At 40.3% G+C, this 20552-nt stretch overlaps 1 protein-coding gene and 1 long non-coding RNA gene across 5 annotated transcripts; one reads left to right on the forward strand and one right to left on the reverse strand.

Moving 5' to 3' along the window:
- Positions 1-2534: 2534 nt before the first annotated feature.
- LOC148129769 (uncharacterized) lies at positions 2535-4610 on the forward strand. Its single transcript, XR_015750732.1, has 2 exons — positions 2535-4314; positions 4363-4610. It is a non-coding gene; the product is annotated as an uncharacterized LOC148129769 (long non-coding RNA).
- Positions 4611-4719: 109 nt separating this feature from the next.
- FMR1 (fragile X messenger ribonucleoprotein 1) lies at positions 4720-20246 on the reverse strand. 4 transcript variants are annotated; one of them, XM_087972233.1, is made up of 15 exons: positions 19412-20246; positions 15680-15732; positions 14643-14736; positions 12894-12965; positions 12274-12422; positions 11758-11851; positions 11556-11672; positions 10712-10882; positions 10544-10622; positions 9657-9766; positions 8635-8721; positions 7997-8192; positions 7400-7579; positions 6262-6341; positions 4720-5260 (listed from the first exon to the last, which is right to left on the reverse strand). In XM_087972233.1, exons 1-15 carry the CDS (start codon positions 19883-19885, stop codon positions 5150-5152), a joined length of 2067 nt encoding a protein of 688 aa, XP_087828359.1. In that variant the 5' UTR covers positions 19886-20246; the 3' UTR covers positions 4720-5149. The 4 variants fall into 4 exon arrangements, with proteins under 4 accessions (XP_087828359.1, XP_087828361.1, XP_087828358.1 ...); XM_087972235.1 differs by having other exon boundaries at positions 4720-5311; positions 19412-20209; XM_087972232.1 differs by having other exon boundaries at positions 4720-5311; positions 7400-7543; positions 19412-20183.
- Positions 20247-20552: the final 306 nt, after the last annotated feature.

The following is a 20552-nucleotide window of genomic DNA, read 5'->3' on the forward strand; positions in this document are numbered from 1 at the left end:
TTATGGCATGTTGTGGGGACTGCAGAGGTAAAAAAAAAAGCTAAGATAGCAGCCAGAGCCATGTGACCAGTTGCGATCACTGTCAAAACTTTTTTTGACATAAGCCGTCATACAGAGACAACCTCTGCTGTGTGTGTGTGTGTTTTAAAATTGTAGACAAAGTTATTAAAGTTGATTAGAACAGGGAAGAGTCATGGAATGGGAACCTGTTCAAGATCTCTCATCCCTCTTAAGACACAATTTTACCTATGCTGGTGCACCATGCACCAGAACTCTGCAATTTGTTTAAGGTAGTGGAGAAAGATTCTTATTTTTCAGCAGCTCTGCAGAATTCCAACTCTTTTGAAGGGCTCTGGGATTAAATTGGGGGCCTTGTAGATGGAGAGGCTTCAGGGAAGCAACGGGTGACCAATTTCATTAAGTTTTGCTTACAAAGTCCGCTTTGTAATACTCACTTGGATTGACTGCGTGAAATAATACGCACAAATATTTGGCTAAAAGCTGAAGCACAAACCTCATTATTGGTTTCATTCCTGAAACGACAGCAAAATACCCCCATCCCATCCCCAAGCCCATAAACACGCATTAGAAGATAAAAATAGTCAATAGGAATTAGATTTTTAGTACCACAAAGGAACTGGGATTCTTGTTTTTCTGTTCTACGACAGATTGAGTTGAGGAGCCACCCCATCAAATTTTTTATTTTTTATTTTAAATGTGGTTTTACATTCTGTAAACCGCCTGGAGTCACTATGGGAAAATAGGTGGCAATATAAATTCAATAAATAAATAAATAAATAAATTCCCTAACAATATAGAACCTTGAGTAGCTTCTAGGTATCTTAAAGGTTCTACAATTCCTACAGACATGGTTGTAATGCCAGGTCATATTAAACTTGTGGTGAGGACTTTTGACACTCGTCAGTTATGACTGTCCTGTATTCTCCAACAGAGTTAACAATGAAATGAACAAAGGCCTACCTTAACTCAAGATTTCGAAGATCATTTAAAACAAACCCAACGCCACTAATCTAAATGAAGATACTATAGTTTACCGTGGGGTAACCTGCTCTATCCCTGCTTTGTACCTTCAGATTCAATTCAGCCCACCTGTTATTTTTCTGCAGTCTTTTTAATCACGTGGCCAATAAAGAGGCATAGGGGAGCTATGGAGGATCCATCACTATGGGAATCCCTATTGTGACTTACTCCTTGGGAAAGGAGGGGCTGAAAGTGTTGAGTTGTCCTAGGAGTACTTGGAACAAACCGAAGCACAGTTCTGAATGGGTCGGAGCCCAATTTCTGACTGATCGGAAATTCTAGCTGCATACCTGGAAGACAACTGGTTAGGGAGAGCGACAAGGGAATTTGTTTGGTCCCATAGAGTTAGCACCCTTCATTCTGGAAGAAAACACCAATTAGGCGTTCAGTCTGCAGAAGACAACATAAATATGAAGGAAAAGAAGTACAAACTAAGTAAAAGGAACAACTGGAGTACTCTAGAGCAGGGATCCCCAACCTTTTCGCGCCGCGGCCCGGTTCCGGCGTCAGCTGGGCGCCAGCGGCCGGTTCCGGCATCAGCTGGGTGCCGCCATCTTTTTGCGAAAAATCACTTCCGGTGGCGTCACGGAAGTGATTTTCGTCGCAGCGGCGCCAGCGCTTCAGTGAGCTTTTCGGGTAGAAATGGCTTTCTACCGGAAAAGCTCTGCGCTAGCGCCATCTTTGACAAAAATTGCTTTTTTACCAAAAAAGATGGCGGCACCCAGCAACCAGCGGCCGGTAAGGCTTGTTCCGCGGCCCGGTACCGGTCCGCGGACCGGCGGTTGGGACCCCTGCTCTAGATGTACTACAACAGAGTGGTTGTCCCAAAAGTGGGGTTTTTTTTTTTCCCAAAAGGAAATTGGATTTTCTTGGTTGTTTCGAGAAAACCCCAAGAAAGAATGAGTTGCTTTTTAGAAAAGCACCTTTGGGACAACCATGGCCTGGATGATTGAGAATCTCCATAGATGTACAACAGAATGGCAATTCTATGAACTTCCTTGAAAATGTCAAATATAACCAGCGATTCAGAAGGTCGGTCAAAATTCCTAACAGGAGATTCTTAATGCCCTGAATTTGCATGGATTTCTTCTCCGCGGCCTCTTTCAAGACTGCCAAAAAATTATTAAAGGCAGGCTTTATATCTGTTGGGTGATACTCGGCAGAGTAGGAAATGGCTATAGATACTATTTATAGCCATTCTTTTAGTCGTAGAGCCTACTAGAATTTAGCAGTCACCAACACAATGCATGACTGTCTTATTTTGGTGTAGAATATGCTTACTGATGTCATGTTCCAACCTTGAACACATTAGCAGAATCACAATATGGTCACCCCTTTCTTCCTCTCCTCACAATTATCGTTTCTCTAATGCTAGTGAAAAGAAGGAAACAAACCAGCCAATTCAGTTGTGTGCCTGGAAAAGTGAGATGTCCAATTGTACTTTGCTTGAATCTTGTGGCCATTCAAAGATATCTTTCAATCTTTAAAAAAAAACTTTTATTTTTTGTTTTTGTTTTGTTTTCAAAATAATTGTAATTTATTAGACCATATGTGAGGTTACCATTAAGGAAGTGAGCCCAAACATCAGACATTTGCTGCACTTTCAAACCTTTGTAACACGCATGATTCTCAAAACGAGTCTTACATTTGGATTTACAATTTGTTTTTTAAAATGTACCAATACTTAAAAACAGCAATTTTTTTTAATTGAAAGGGATACACATTTAAAGCACAAAAATACTGCAAAAATGTCATTTGAAAATGGTGATTAATCTGTTAACAGTTTTAGTTAAGTCAAATCTAGTTAGCACCTTACTGAAGTCAGTCTCGAGTGTAAAATTAGTGCATATAATAGCAAACATGTACGTTTTGACCAGTAGCCCCATTCTTGAAATTGAAAATATTTCAGTTTTCACACTTCTGGAATAAACAATGTTTCCAATTTCAACACAAGAAAAAGAAAAGAAAAAAACAGGTTAATGCTTCAAGTTGATTTGTTTAAAGCAATCATTTATAAAGATTGCATCAACATCCATTAGCAGAGGAAGATCCAACTTTATTGAAACTGCTTGCATACAAAATATATTGCACTATAACCAAACAAATGTCAACATAAAATCCAATCTGTTGTAGCTAATATGTACAGAGAATATTGCCCAAGAGCAGTTACATTACAAGGTCATTCTACCTTGGTTAATTATCTACAGTATTTTAAACCAAACAGCTTACAGATGATGTGTGCAAGGTACCAATTTCAGTTTTCAAATACTATACATTCCCCCAAAATAAATAATTAGAAATCAACATTTAATGTTTGGCAATATTTAAGACTTTTTCGTTAAGTTGTGTGCAGTTTGTTGCCATTTTTATATGCTTGCTTGTACGCAAAGTAAAAAAAAAAAAAAAAAGGTAAAATGAAAAAAACACAGAAACAAACAAAAACCCAACACAGACTGTGTGGCTGCAGTTTGTACAATTTTGTACACAATCAGCAACACTCCCACTGGAGTAATTTTAATAAAAAAAACAGAATAGCTTAAAATGAAATGTCCTACTGTGTTTTATTTTTCCATGTAAATTTCATTCATGATTGGAAATAGAAAGCACGCCTCATCCCCAATTATGGACAACAACCTTACACCAACTTCGATTACAGGTTTTTAAACTACTTGTGAATGAGACCTTAAAAATTGATCTATATCCAATGCTGTCAAAGTACAGTATATCCCTGAATTTTACAAAGAGCCGCATAAAACACCATCATCTTCCTATCCCATCTGAATATAAGTATCAAAACTGTAGGGGAAGTGATCAACGACAACAACAACAACAAAAACCCATATTCTTTTAAATTGGTCCTCTGCCACAGAGGTGGCACACATTATGAACAAATTCTGGTTTGTTCCCTTGGTAACCATTAACTGTATTGTCACAATTGGGAGTATACATTTAAAAAAAACAAACAAAATCCCAAATCCATCCTGACTACAAAGGGAGAAACATAAAAACAAAGAAAAAAGCCACCACTTCAGTAACATGATCTGCCATTATCTTCAGTGCAAAATAGGTTTCTATCTTATAAACAGCCTAACGATGTTGATGCGAGGAAAAAAAATTATGGAAAGCATGCATTCTTCTAATAAAAATACTAACTGTTGGAGAGGTTTTGCTACATATATATTGTACATTTAAAGTTCCTATTCAGGTGTTTCTGCCTGGAAAGGGTGCAGGTGGGAACCCATAGGCTCTTCCAGGTGAGGTGACCCAGTTCAGGTCTCCCTACTCAACCCAGAGAAACTGGGCACTGAGAAGGTGGAGCAGGTACCTGTGAAGACCTGGACCCAAGCTCTTGAGAAGGATTCCTGCGCCCTGAGCAGGTCTAACACCTGTACGTTAACAAGAGTTCAGCATTTCCAACAAATCTTCCCTGATTTCTGCTTCCAAAAAGAATATTCCTACCTGCCAAGATATAAAAAAGGCACATACCATACAACTTTTTTTTTTTTTTTGCTAATGAAAATGACAATTTAGTTACATTACACAGATAATCCGGGTACACCGAAATAAAGGTGAACCGAAGAGTGTGTGTGAAATGACACAGGACGTAAAAGCATAGCGTCAATTTTACTTATTTATTTTAAGTGAGGAGGTTTTAATAGATTAAAAACAGAAGCCCAATTTGATTACCGCAAACACTTATTTATTCTGAAAATTGAAATTTAGCAGTGATTTTGACCAGATGCGTTAAAATGGTACAACTGAACAGAAATACCAATGCACAGTTCAGTATTTTTTTTTAAAAACAAACAAAAGGAATTCTTTCATTGTTTGAAGTGCAATATGTACTTGAAAGCATTGTTTTTTTTTCAGAAGTTCAAGGTATTTTAATGCAAGTATAATGTCTTATTTTGAAAAAAGAAAACTGCATACTGCTGATGTTAAAAAAAGGCTAACAGAACTTTTTTTTTGTTTTTGTTTTTAAAGTTTTAATATTTCATGCCCTGCCGCCCTCTTGCCTACTATTTGTCTTTGGCCTAACAAGTTTCTCTAATGTGGAATAAGATTTACTGGAACAGTTTAGGAAATACGACTTCTCGAGCTATGCAGTTTAGGGCACGCCATTCACCAACGGTTGCTGACTTTCTCCGCTGTCCGATTTTTCTTTCTTCTGGTTACGATCCTTACCCGTCCGCAGCCGGCTAGCTTCGCTGGAGGTATTCTGTAAGGTTTTAGTGTGGACACTCCTTTCATTATTGAAGTCAATTCTGATCTGAAATAAGTTATAGTTACATAAAAGCATACCCCTTGGAACCACTAGGGAGAGCCCAACGAGAGCTGCCGGAGAGGATTTAAAAATAATAAATAAATAAATAAATTAATTAATAACAACAACAGCTTTCTCCTCGTCCAAGTGAAGTAGATTCTGGGAAAAATATATTAGTCAAGAGGTGGGCCATTTGAATATTGTCAGGTAGTGTTTTATAGTTCAAGTTCCTGGATTTAATATATTGTGCATTATACACAATATAATGTATATACGATACACATTATGGAAGTTATTATTTTGCTCAATGTGAACATGAAAAACTACCTTTAAAATAAATTATGTGCTGACTTTATCTGAATCTGTAGGACATAAACCTACCCCCTTTGCCCAAACTACAGGTAGTACTTGACTAACATTTCATTTAATGACCGTTCAAAGTTACAAGGGCACTGGAAAAAAGTGACTTATTATTGTTTTTCACACTTACGTCCAATGCAGCATTCCCGTGGCCACATGATCAAAATTTGGACATTTGGCCACTGACTCCTATTTATGACGGTTGCCGTGTCCCGGGGTCCCCTTTTGCGACTTTCTGACGAGCAAAGTCAATGGGGGAACCTGATTCACTTCACAACTGTGTGACTAAGGGAACCGCTGCAGGGACTCACTTAATAACGGCGGCAAGAAAAGTTCTAAAAGGAGGCAAAGCTCACCTTAACAAATGTCACACTTACTGACATAAATTTTGGGCTCAATTGGGGTCATAAGTTGAGGACTACCTGTATTCTAAAATATTCCTTCTGGTAAGTGAATGGAATCGTAGTAAAGACAACTAAAGCCTGACGTAGGGACAACAGACTGCAGGGAAGGAAAAAAAACAAACCCACAGAACATACATCTGCCATGCAGGTAAGCATGTTTCACTGATGCATCAGTCAAGTGACCAGACTTACCTGAAGTGAGCCATCTGTTCTCCCTTTAGCATCTCTTGATTTGCGTTGACGGTTGTCTGTCCTGGACTGGTCCTCGTTTCCTGCATATCAAATCTGGATTTTAGGGACTTTGCAACAGATTTAGTCTCTCTCTCCATGTTTGTCTACGTTTTTCTTTTTGTTGGCCATTTGACCAACATTCTTTGGGTGCTATTGTAGTATATAAGTCAGTATAAATATTACTATTAGCTATGGTTTTTTTCCCTCCCTTTTCACCGGTATGTTACATTTGAAGCTGCCTGGGGGGGGAAAAAAAAACCTAATTATGTGTCAGCCTGTTAAGTGTTACTAAAACATAATTCTAAAGCTTGGAAACGCTGCCATTCATTCACAATTCGAGAACGATCCATTTCCACTGAGAAACTGGGCGCTCTACAGGTAGCCCCAATGATATTTCTGGACATTTTACAGTACCCAAGTAAAACGTAGGATCAACAGCAATTCGATCTTCCAATCTTAACCAGAGAAGAGCAACTAAGATGATCAAAAGCCTGGAGACTAAACCGTAAGAACGGCTGCAGATTTTGGGTCTGGCTAGTCTAAAGAAAATAAAAATTAGGGGGTGACATGACAGCAGTATTCCAGTATTTTAGGGGCTGACCCAAAGAAGAGGAAGGGGTCAAATTATTCTCCAAAGCACCAGAGGGCAGGACAAGAAACAATGGATGGAAACTGATCAAGGAGAGAAGCAGCCTGGAATTAAGGAGAAACTTCCTAACACAGAAGACAATTAACCAGTGGAACAGCTTGCCACCAGAAATCATGGGTGCTTCATCACTGGGGGTTTTTAAGAAGAGACTGGACTAGAAGACCTCCAAGGTCCCTTCCAGCTTTGCTCTGTTCTGCTCTATTCTAATTTTAATTCTAACCAGCACCAAATGGCATTGGAGGTTCTTGTTTCGATAGCTGCTTTACAGATAAGCAAGTCTTCTTGTCACTGTGGCAGGTGATTTGAGACTTCTACGCTCTCCTACGTCATCCTGGTTGAAAGTGCTGCTTTTTAAAACTTAAAGCACGGCTGGCAACCTTGGAATGAACAGGTGTCTTATTTCAGAGAGCTCCCGAAGGCCCATACAAAAGCCACCTGGGGAGAGCTTACCTTTGAACCCTCCCCGGCCTCTTCCGCCTTGGCCGCGGGCGCCTCCTCCACGCCTTCGCCCATCCCCTCTGCGCAGATAGCTGTCTCGCTCTTCCTCCGCTGGGGCTAAGGACCAGTCGCTCAGCTCATCTCGGTGATCAGACTCTGTTTCAGAAGCATTGGATGCTTCAGAGTTAGTTCCTATCGAAGAGTTTGAAAAAACCAAGACATACCGCAGGCCATTTTTATGAGGTTTTGGAAAAACCAACCCCAAAATTACCACCAGCTGAAACCGGTTTCCTGTCGTTTATATTTTACAGTGGGGGAAAAAAGGAGGGCATTGTTATGGTTTTGAAGTATTGCGCCTGAAAGTTTGAGCACTTCCTGGATATGTTTACTGCCTCGGTTGAAAGCCATCACAGGCAGCAAAGATTCATGGGATAAACCAAAATTAAATGAGCCAGATAGCAAGCATAGAAGGGGCCACGTTCCTGTGCAGAAAGCACTTTTCATCATTTTTATAGCTCATTTGCGTCTTCAGACCGGCTCAGCCTCCCCATTTTTTAAGGAATCCAGAACTTCACAGGCCTCCAGAACAAAGTTTTCCAAGCTACCCACCTGAAGCGTAGCCTGGACCACGCCTGCTGTGGCCTCGGTTCCTGTAAGGTCGGCCACCTCTTCCGAGACTGGGACCGTCGTCAGACATATACACCTTTTCTTTATCGGGGCGATTCGGGGGTGGCCTTGAGGTGGCCCCAATCTGTCGAAGCTGCTCGTCAATCTGCAACCTCTCCAAACAGAGCTGATCCACTTCCTGGGGAGGAAAAGAGGCAATTGACCAAAAGCTACGGTTACTCTAAAGGTAACTTTTGTGTGTCTTGGTTCATTTTAAAGCACGGGAATTCATTTAGGAATGAATACCAACTGGGAGAATTAACAGAAAGAATCATCGTTTAAAGACCCCATAATCCCTTGCATCGAGGTGTAGTCTGGGCAACTGAATGGAGTTAGCAGAGCATTTACTGGCCAGATGCCCTTCCTGTCGCCAGTGCGGAGTTTTGTTCACCAGATATTTTCTGAGTGTGCAGAGAGAGAGAAATATCTGCCTCTACCTAGGATCGAACTCACAGCCTCCTGATTGTGAGGCGAGAGCTCTACCTCTAGGCCACCGCACCACTCTAATTAATAGCAATAACGAAAGGGTTATATACTTTTGCGTAACACCTGGAAGCCAGGAAAGACAGCGGAATGCTCACCTTTAAATAATTGAGGTGGTAATCCAAGAGAACGGTGGCGTTTGTGATGCTGTCCTTGGTTCCCACAAAGACAAATGGGACCATTCCCTAGAAAGCAAATCTAGAATCAGGTGACTTCCAGGACATCATCCACGCCACTCTTATTAATCAACATTCAATGTACAGGTAGCTTCTTTGACAGGCAACAGCTTGTTCAGTGACTGTTTGAAGTTACAATTTAGCACTGGAAAAAAGTGACTTAGGACCATTTTTCACTCTTGTGACCGCTGCAGCATCCCCATGGTCATGTGATTCACATTCAGGTGCTTGACAACAGATTGGTATTTATGATGGTCACAGGATACGACCTTCAAGTCAACAGGGAAGCTAGATTCAGTTAACAACCGCGTTACTCATTTTAACCACTGCAGGGATTCACTTAACAAATGTGGCAAGAAAAGTCGTAAAATGGGACAAAACTCATCACACGTTTCTCACTTAGCAACATAAAATTTTGGGCTCAATTGTGGTCACAGGTTGAGGACTATCTGTAATCTCATTAAACATTTAATAACAATGTTTTAAGTAAGCAAACAAATGCCGCCTTCCTTCCCTTCACCAGACCTCAAAACTGGGTAACGTATGGTCCTCGGGATCTTTGTTACATGTGGTGGACAAGGGAGAAATTCTTTCCTAAGCAATCCGGCCTATGTTTTAATTTATACTGCAACCCTGCACTGATCTATGATAAACTGCAATGAAACCTGAAATCACATTTTTCTATGCATATCGTGCATGCTGAGACAAAGGAAAGAACTTTTCTGAAGTGGCACATCTGAATATTAGAGAACATGCCTTAACATTTTGAGGAACAGGATCAGTTTAGCTCCTTTACAAAAATCCAAGTGGTCTAGCTACTTAGCTAATATTACAAAAGGCAAAACAATTAAGCAGCTCCCTGAACTGGTTTGCAATAAAAATGTAGATGGCTGTGGAAAATGTGTTTTTCTGCATTAATGTAAAACATTACAAATGCCACGTACCTCTTCCTGTGGAATATTTTTATCATTTTCAGCCTCAATTCGCACTCTCACAACTCCAGATTTATCCACTATCTCTTGAATGAGTTTTCCATTTTTCCCTATAACCTTTCCTATAAAAAAGAAGACAAGGAAACATTTATGCAAATCAGAAACATTAGGAAAAAATGGATGACAAGTTAATTCTGCCAAAAATGCTTCCGCAGATGCTCAAATATTTCATTTCTGTATCAATAGAGTTTGTTGTCCAAGGACATCAGATGCTTATGTCCCTTTGATAGTCATCTATAAAAACACTTGAGTACTTATTTTTAAAAGGACTCAAGTTTGAAGATTTATTTTCCTACATGAAGAGATAACATCGGTAATTGCAGGAAATATTTATTAAAATGGATTGAAACCAATTACTAGATATGCCCATTAAGATGAGATTTAATTAAGTCTGACAATAACCTCCAGTATCAATATTGCAAGGAGAAATCTGTGTCCAATTACCGCAGTCACTTCACTTGTCAAAAGATTTTACTCAATTGATGTTAGGAAACAAGGATGACATTCAAATCAGATCTTTGTTTTCAGGATTGAAAATAAACTTAGTTTGTGAAGTACAGTGATTCATTAGAAAAAATGATTATTAAATTCAGATTTACAAGACATGAAACGAAGTAGCAATGATCCTGGGCCAACAGTCCCTTATAGCCAGTTTCACGCATTATTGTAAATCAGTATTAAAACAGTCCTATTAAGCTACAGCTTCATTTTAAGTCAGCCCAAATGAACAGAATTGCTACCTATGTTTTAAATAGATAGATTAACCATACTGTGAAACTCTCCTCCCGTCTTTATTTCTAAAACAACCAAGTTTCAAACACACCTTCCGACTGACTTACCTACTAAGTTTCTTGGGACCTGGATGACATCCTCAGCAAATTCAAGGTAACTTCTGGCCTTCTTCACTGCATCTTGATCCTAGCGAAAGGGTACATGTGTTTTGAAACACTGCAGTGACTCAGAGTTGGGGATATTTCAACGAAAGTAGCTTCGGAAATGCAACTCACCTCCCCATAAATATGGAATGTACAAGTGTCCTCATCAAGATCAATTGCTGTCACTCCTGGTACCTTCCGGGCTTGCTGGATGTTAGCTCCGTGAGTGCCAATAGCGAGACCCATCAGATCTTCACGTACAACAAACTGCTCATGAAATCTTGAAGCAAGCTGCCTTGAGCTCTGGAAGGGAAAGGTTACACATAAAACTTCAGCATGAAGGCACAAGGAGTCCCTTTTTTAAAGAGAAGACAGGTCATAGGGTGTTCTCTCTTGCGGATTATTTGGGAATTTCTTAGCAACCACCAAACAATTACATCAAATGACACAGATTAGTTACTTTCACTAGCACACTGAATTTATTTCAAATATTCACCCTGGGGATGAAATTACATGGATTCTTGGAAGGCTACACCTTCCCTAACATAGTGCCCACCAGATATGTGAATTTAACCCCCAAAATTGCCTAGCCAACGTGATTATTGTTCAGAAATCTAGGAATGCAGATTCCTTAGAAAACACCCAGGTTAAGAAAACTTATAAATTCATCTGAAAAGTTTGGGTAACACTGAAGATGATCATGGAATTAGATCAATGTTATCCAAGGTACAGCTAGTTTTCTAAAACAATCGTAGTCTTCCTGATAAACAAAATATCATACTGCAGGTTAAAACAAGTATATTGGCATGAAAAACTCTAACTCGGAAAGCACACCCCGTCATCCACAACTGTGGGATGGTCCAGAACATCTCTGGGAAGGTTCCTCACAGCATGATTTACAGATGCTTCTTATATTACTGTCAAACTTCAGTTTAGCGAAGTGGCTAAATCTATAAAAAATGGTTACAACTTTTACCTCTAGTTGTTTGCTTGCTTCTTCATTTCTCATTATCAAGGATAACTTGGTCCGAAGACTTCGAAAGTGCATATCAATTAACATATTTGCACGTTTTGTTGTTACTTCATTAATAGACTAAATTAGAAAAAAAAAATCTTGTTTAATATTATTGTAAAGCAGAACATTTGAATTCAACCTCATCTAACCAAAAGGAACTTACCAAAATGATAAGTTGATGAGCCTCAGGATCGTAGGTTACAGAAAATGCCCCAACTGCCTTTTTGAAATCTTTGTGGGCAGATTCTTTAGCACACCTAAAACAACAATTTAGATCCATGATTAGAAAATGTGCTGTTACTTTGTCCACAGAACCTCAACAAATACAATCCCTTGTAGTTTAGAGGGTCATGCTGGCCCTTCACTACTGTGACACATTTCAAACTGAAACACACTGAACTGATTCATAAACTGCTTCTGGGAATTTTATATGTATATACTTTCATTTGGTTTCATCCAGGTAACTACATAGCAATCAAACTGCAGGCTTAATTCTACTAAACTGTTCACACTGAAAAACACCATCTTTAAAATCTTTTAATTAAATGCTTAGTATGGACAGTTGTAATGCATTGAAAAGAACTAAATAGTCTGTAAGTATCTTACTGAGGGGAGAAATTCAATATTCATCTTAAGAATACTGATTACAACTTTATACACAGAATAACATTGCACTTACATCTGCCTTAAATCTTCAGGTACATCAAGCTTAATCTTATGAAAAGTATCCTTGGTTGCAGGTTTGTTAGGATTGACAGATCTCAAACGCTCAATTGTGACAATTTCATTGTAGGTAGCATCACAAGCAGCATATTCTATTACATAAAACTAATGGAAAAGAACAAATTGTCCAAGACACTGTATAAGTAGGTAGTGATGTTTTAAAGATAACATTTCATATTTGAAGGCCCCACTGTTTACTTTTCGTTTCAATATTTGTTACAGTAAAACCTTGATTTAATTGACTAATAAAAGAAAGAGGGGTTTATGAAAGTTGTTACTCCATTAAATCCAAACTGGATTTTACCCATATATGAAATGGGAATATAGGGACATATATTTCCTGCGTTTTACATATATAAAAAATTGAAACATAATTTATAGATGCATATGCAGAGCATATGGAAAGATTTCCCCAATTGCATCCACAATCTACTAAATTAAAGCTTTCTTAAACTGAAGGTTTAACTATACATTTAGAATCCAGTAAAACTAAGAGAAAGACCCATAGCAATTTAAAACAGAGATGCTATGAAGAAGAGCGAAGTATTAAATATATATGTATATATATATTCCTACCTCACCCTTTATCATTCTCACTTTAGCCAGCCACCAGCAACATGGTTCCTTTTCGTTAGCCCTGGAATAAACCTAAATGAAATCACAGTATAGAACATTGCATTGTTGTGCAATAAAATGTTGTCACCTGGTGGAGAAATAACACAGTGCAATCCTAGATGCCATCATTGCATTAAAAAGTTGGTTTTAAAATGAAACATTCAGCAATGATCTTGTTTTGTTACATTTCACAGGCTCAGATCTCAATATACTGCTAGTGCGGTCAAGTGTTGGGTCAGATCACATGACTGTGGAGTTCACTTAGTTTTGGGCTATTCAATTTTCCTTAGGCCAAAATATATCACCTCAAACACTTCAGAAAGCAGGAAATAAATGAAAAATTAATAAACATAAAAGGGGTGCCTAGAACGGGAATTGGTTTTAACCTTCTTTAAATTGCTACTTGAATCCACACCGCTTGCAGTTCACTTCAACAAGAAATACACTTCAGCTAACCTAGAACTATCTGGCAAGTCATTTTTCTATTGGCCAAAGGTACATTGCAGAAATGGAAATTGACACTTTCCTATTACTATCCCAGCCTTATAAAGCCTTTCGTATGTTTGTATGTTTAAACTGATTTGTAACACTGGGCCATTTCAAAACCATGTCAGTAGGTATATTCAACTGCTTGTACTTATGCTCAATGAAAGCACATAGTGAAAGCGAAATTAAGATAGGCCCATTCCAAACTCCAAATATTCAGTTAAAAAAAAGGATGGTAATATACACCGAATACTTGTATTGCAATTTAATGTTACAAGTTCAAATGATTTTGTCCACTAGAAGCTTGAAGGATTTACAAGTTTCAGTTTTGTTTAATGTACACAAATTAAATGGGTTTGCTAAACTGGGTACAAAATGTGGCAACAAAGAAATTCCAGTTCAATATCCATCCTTCCCATCTTCTCCATGCTCAGCATAATGCTCTCTGATTAAAACCAGTGCAAGAAAGATTATTTAAGAAGCAATTTTGTGAGGCTCCTCATAAGATCAAGGAGAACTTCACTCACTAAGAAGTGCCTGGCCAACTCAGAATGTGGGTAGTATAGTAATTGCCAATGGCAATAGTTAGTACAAGTATTAAGTCCATGCATGCTGAAAAAGAGAACCTGGGTGGACCTCAAGAGAAATTGAGGGGAGAAGGGGAAGAATCTCCAACCCACTTTGATTTTCATGCAATCATGTCTGTTTAAAAATATATAGACTGTTACAATAAAGAACTTCAACTGAAATTTCTGTCCAAGAGGTACTCAGCAAAGCCAACCCCAAGTGATTAAAAAAAATGAATCCTTTGGAGTACCTTTACATTTACTCTACAGAATTACATTCTTGCTTAAGAATTTCAAGCTTACTTATTAAAATGCTAGCCCATCACATCCATTGCCATTAAAGTATAATTAAATTAAGGGACCTTAATACTGGCACCACACCTATTTAGGTTGCATGATTCAGATGCAACTTTTTGTGTAGCCAGTGACATATTCTGCTACACATATTCATTCTGTAAGTTGTAATGATGTGTCTGAGCCCAAAGCAAAATCCAGCATATTTGTCCCCTGTGATTGAACAAGAGTATCCAAGAAAATGTTTGAGGAAAAAGAAACAGAAAGAAGCACCTGAAGACTAGTGCAAATATTTTCTCCTGAAAGGCAAATCTTTTTGTTGTTTCACCCTCGTCCAAAATGTTAAGATTAAAATGGGTCTTACCTCAACCTCATCACTTTCATTTATATCTTTATTGTACCCTGTAGGTGGAGGGAACCTGACATCGTGGAATGGAATCTGTCTCTCTGGCTGCCAGCTAAAATACACAATAAAAAAACTTAAGCTATTAAACAGGTGTAAGACAAAAAAAAAAAAGCAATTCAGGAAAGATGGCAATCTAAAATTATTTCCCAGGAACTAAGCGTAGATAACTGGCTGAAACTGAATAAACACGCAGCTAAATCAGCCGTGGATTTAAAGCACTTCCTTGGTAATCACAGCTGATAAACAATGGCCTATAAGCAAGTGTGTGGAACTCCATATAGTTAAGTGAGTCAGAAGGTAGAGAAAGAATGGAGAACTCCATCCGTCCTTTGTGCTCAGCACACATAAAAATTGGGAGTTGCAAAGGGGAAGATTATATTTTCCTCAGTGCCCAGTAGAGAAATGATGCAATGAATTGTTACAAAAATAAAAATAAACAAAGAAGAAATACATTGCAACCTGAGTTTATTATTAAGATTTGGACAGTGTTTTAACAATGTAAGGGTTTACAGCGTTAAGTACTGAAGTCAGCTCTCTTGAAAAAAGAACTGCTGTTCATTGCAGTTTCACCCCATGTGAAACTTTCTGGTTATTCTTTGGGATATAAATATAACATGAAGGTAGGTTGCTCATCCCACGAATAGCTAAGATACAAAAGCTTAGACAAGTTTTGGTAGGCACAACATTAATGGACGACAGCTACAAAGAGAGGATATTTTCTATGTATGCAGCTCATCAAGATGACTCCACAAGGATGGAGAGGGTAGAAATAATTATGCATTTATTCTTAACATTGCCCTGACCAGCAGATTGCTTCCAAGAATCAAAGAAAGGATTTATTTATCAAGCAACCGTTGTTGTTGTTGTTTTTTTTTTTTTTTTTTTTTTGGGGGGGAATATGCAAGATTGGCATTATATTTAAAATCTAAATTTGTTCAGCATCACACTTTTAGATGGCTAAATCTTTGTAAGGTCAATTCCAGGATAATACTTACTTATTCTCAAATGCAACAGTTATTGAATCTTCATGGACATCTTTCACAAATGCCTGAAACAAAGAAGTAAGGTTTAATAGCAAATTATATATTAATTATTGATATTTCTCTTATCACATCAGGGCCATTTTGAATATTCATTCTAAATATAGTATATTGGCAAAGCATGATGGGGAGAGGAGTGATCCATCCATATAAACCAACTGGCCACATGGGACAGGTTGAAGGTGTCAAAAATACATGTCATGGATGTTCCAGCTGTTACTCTAGGACACTAGTTGCTGGCTGAAAATCTAGGCCTGCTGTCGGTCACAGAACTATGCTCATCATAAGCAAGTGAAGATTGAAACTGGAAAGGGATAGAGAAAACATACACTCAAATACATTACCTTTTGAGCCAAGTTTAAATCACAAGGCAAAAGATTTTGAGGAAATAGCCCTAATATATTTTTCTTCAAAAGTACTAGACTGCCATAGTGGAAGTGTAGATTTTGCAATGAATCAACTATCATATTCTGATGATTTCACGCTGGCTTGGTAAAAAACAACACAAAATTCACCCAGGGACCTATAATATGGGACAAAAGCTTTCAATGTACTTCAAGGTACAAAGTCACATTAAGTTTAATGGTAGTTACTACAAATTATAATGCTGAACGTAGTACACACATATCTTTTTGAGGTAAGGATAATATACTTGGCTATGCTGGCATTTTTTTTCCAATTCCTGAGATTCAGTGATGTTACTCTACTGATGTACATGGGATAGAGTATTGCTTATAATCAGACCAAAATAAAAAATGTAATCAAACTAGCTACTACAGCACAAAATTTAGTTGTGGTAACCTAAGCAGTTGAAACAAAGCAAGTCATCAGCTGTTTAGTCTGATAGGATTCACTCTCTTACTAACAAAACACAACTGTCTTGATACATGTGAACAGTGTTACATGCAAACATCAACAGAACTGATTTCTCTTTATTTCATTCTTTTATTCAGGGATTCTCAAACTGTGGATTAGGACCCCCAGAGAGATTTCAAGCAGCTCAGTGTTGGCAGATCATACTTATAAACCTTGCAAGGACAGTTGGGAATGCTGTCAAAACTTGTTTAGGACTTTCTTGCTTTGCCTGCATAATCCTCTGGTGGCTGTTGTGGTATCACAAAGTTTGAGAATCCCAGTTTTAATGGGAAATTCAGTAGGTTATGCAATTTTAATCTGAACTGCTTGTTAGGTCAGATGTTAAACTCTGAAACCTAAAAATAAAATAAACCATTTTAAAAAGTTGGTGTTGCAAATTTAGAGTGAAGTCTGAAAACAAGATTACCAAGATACTATAAGGATAGAAATACCATGCAATAAAGTAACACACTACAGAAATTGTTCTTTATCTTGTTATACTAAGGGTGGAAAATTATTTTCAACACTGCAACTTGATGTTCTGAAGTATGTACAAATCTAATAGGTTAAAAATTAAAATCCATCATATCTCCGAAAGATCAAAATTCTTGATCTTTTAACTTCTATACATGAATTTGAATTTCAACAAATGATGCTTTATTCCCTTTGTTCTTGCATTCATTAACATAATTATTTGCTTATTAGATGAACTGATAAAACATGCTTATAATAGTGTCCATTACTGATTTAGACTGCAAATTATACTTGGACTGGTCAAATTTATTTCCTTTTTTATCTTAACCCTATGTCTTATGTTATATAAGCCTGCTTAATGAACAACAAAAGATACTTTGACCTTTACAACTTTAAATATCTTAAGGTATGGGAGAATATGTGAAAAAAATGATCAAAATTTGTGAAAAATCACCACAAAAGTATGCATATTAGAATCCAACGTCAGAGCATTTTTAGAAACTTGACGAGGCTTAGCTGCCTCAGCAGAAAATAAGCTAGGCCTAATATAAGCCATGTGGTTGCTAAGAGTCAACCCAGACTTGAGGGCACATAACTAAAGGTAAGTTTCTAATTTGAACCTCAGATAACAAAATACTGCATTCCTGTCTTCAGTGATCCTTTTTGAAAACTTACATAGTTTCAGCTAACTGAAAGCAATTCAGATGGACCATCACATAAAAAGTTTCCCCTGTTCTTGGTAGAATGCAATTTATTTATTTACACAGCTGCCCCTCTCAAAGGCACGGATCTGGCTGGCTAACCACTAATAGGGTATTTGATTTACTTTATTCATTAATATCATTATCGCTATTCCTTCAATTTAGATTCTTCAGATGGCTCCCCCCAAGTTTTTTCCCTCAACCTGCAACCTGTTGCCTCCCTACCAGACGGCCCCACCCCCCTCTTTTCATCTCCCATCAAGATCCTGTATGCTTGTTTCTCAAGGCAGGGTCCCACGAACTCGGAAAGGGGGGAACACCCTCTTTCCCCAACACCCTCCCCAGATATCTGCACAAATCAAAGTGATTTACCATCCTATCTTGAAAAAGAACACAATTTAAAAAACCCAGCCCACCAACCCGAGAATAGTGCCAGCAAATGCATCCTTTTACTGCGGACATGGTAAATATGTATTTTATTTATGCATGCATATATGTGTGCAGATAGGTATGCATATATTTGTGCATGTGTATACATACCTGTATAAAATGCACGTGGGTATATCCATATAGATCCATATATGTGTGTGTGTGTATGTGTGTGTGTATGTATGTTTTATATGTATGTTTCTTCTTTTACAAGTATATCTTTAGAATCATTTGTGTATATGTACGTATGTGTGTGTGTGTATATATATATATATATATGCACGTTTTCACACATATAAATATACATATGAGTTTGCATATATTTATAGGCATATACATGTGTGTATAATGTACATGTATATGCATATGCATTGTGTTCTCAGAAATATACACACATGCATGTAGGGTATATGTATATTGGGGTGTGTGTATCTAGATATATACATATATAATGTGTGTGTGTGTGTGTGTATATATATATATATGCATATGCACACACTCTCATACACTCTATACACACACACACACACAAAATGCATGTGCATATGCATATATGAATATGTATGCATACATTATGTACAACCCCCCCCCCCATAAGCCCTATTCTTGGAAGCCAAAGCTCCATCCTTTTCAAGAGGATCAAGAAACACCCAGTGTAGCACTTCTCCAAGGTGGTGTGTGTGTGTGTGTGTCCCTCTGTCCTGGAGAGCCTCGCGGGGCTTCCCCCCCCTCAAGCCCCCAACCGACTCACCTTTCCCCCTTCAAGCCAGCAGGCCTTTGAAAAGGTCTAACGCGATAAGAAGGATGGAGAACCCGGAGAAACCGAGACTGGGGGGCGGGGGGAGGGGAGGAATTCCCCGTTATCTCTTTGGAAAGGCTTTCCTGAGAGACCAAACCATGGCCTCTTTTTCTCCCCCCACTTCCCCTTTCCAGCCCCCCCAAAATCAAACTCCTCCAGGCCTCCCCTGCCAGGATCATCCCTTCCCGCTCCCCAAAAGAAAAGGAAGGGCCGGCTCGAAAGGCGCAACTTTCGACTTCGAGCCTCTGAGTTGAGGCCGCTTTTTCGTGCTGTGTGTGTGTGTGTTGGGGGGTGGGATCGAGGGGAGCAGGTGCCCGGTGGGGGTGAGGGGTGGGAAGGGGATCGGATGGGTGACCTCTCCTCCCCCTTCCCTCACCCTCCGGGGCCTAGCCAACCCATCCCTCAGGCAGGCAGGCAGGCGGGCCTCACCTTATAGAAGGCCCCGTTGGAGCCGCGCACCTCCACCACCAGCTCCTCCATGGCCAGGGCGGCGGCGGCGGCGGCCCCTCCGCGGGCCAAGCGTCCCGTCGCGTTGCCGCCGGCGGCCTTGGGGGGCAGGAGGAGGAGGGCGGCGGCGGCGGCGGCTTCGGCTCCCCGTCCGGGCGGCGCGGGCCGGCGTCGTCGCGTTGGGCGCTCTAGGCCGAGAGGCGGCGGCGGCGGCGGAGGCGGCGCCGGCGGCTCCTTCTGAGCCCTCTCCTCACGGCTCGTCGTGATGGCGGCGGCAGGGGGGCAGCGGGGGCGGAGGCGGCGGCGGCGGGCGTCGTGGCCCCGAAGGCGCGAGGAGGGGAGGCGAAACGGTCGCCGGGAAGGAGGAGACGCTGAGGCGACGGCTGAGGCGACGGAGCGCGGGGCCCGGAGCGGGGAGGGGCGGCGCCGAGGGCCGCCCGCCTCAAATGTAAACATTAAAAGCCTGGCGGCGTCACGTGACGCGGCGGGGCTCCGCTCCTCCTCCTCCCCCCACCGCCCTTCTTCGCTTCCTTCAGGCGGCGAACGCGGCGTCGGGAGTAACGACCGGGAGTGGGAGGGGCCGCGGAGGGGAGGGGAGGAGCGAGCGAGTGAAAGAGAGGGAGAGCGAGCGCGCGCGGTGGGCGCACGCGGGCTCGCACTGCGCCTGCGCGCGCTGTTGCGCGGCCGGCCCGACTGCTTTTTTTTTTTTTTTGAGCGCCCTTTTTCTCGTCGCTTCCCTTCCCTTCCCTTTTCTCTGTCTTTCTCTCGTTTCCCTCCCTCCCTCCTTTTTTTTTTTGTTCGCGCGAGAACTCCCGCCGACCGAGAGAGAGGGGGGGGCGAGGGTTTGGTGCGAGATCTCGCGCGGTTTTGGATGGCTCAGGCGCCTCTTCTTTTATTTTTTTTTTCCTCTTTCTGTCTCACGCACGCGCGTTCGGGACGCATCAGGCTCCTCCTCCTCGTCACCGTCGTCGTTCTCTCGACGTTTCTTCTTAAACAGCGACTACCGGTAGGCCTCGTTTCGTTCTGGAGTGACGGCTGCTCTCCTCCAATGAAAACCGGTGAACGGGCGGACAACCAATGGCGAGCCGGGGAAAGCGTCGAAAGGAGGCGGGTCCCTGGGTCC

This window comes from Notechis scutatus, chromosome 10, assembly GCF_049901735.1.
Source record: "Notechis scutatus isolate UNSWTSFEM ecotype Mainland chromosome 10, rNotScu1.2, whole genome shotgun sequence".
Classification (NCBI taxonomy): Eukaryota; Metazoa; Chordata; class Lepidosauria; order Squamata; family Elapidae; genus Notechis; species Notechis scutatus.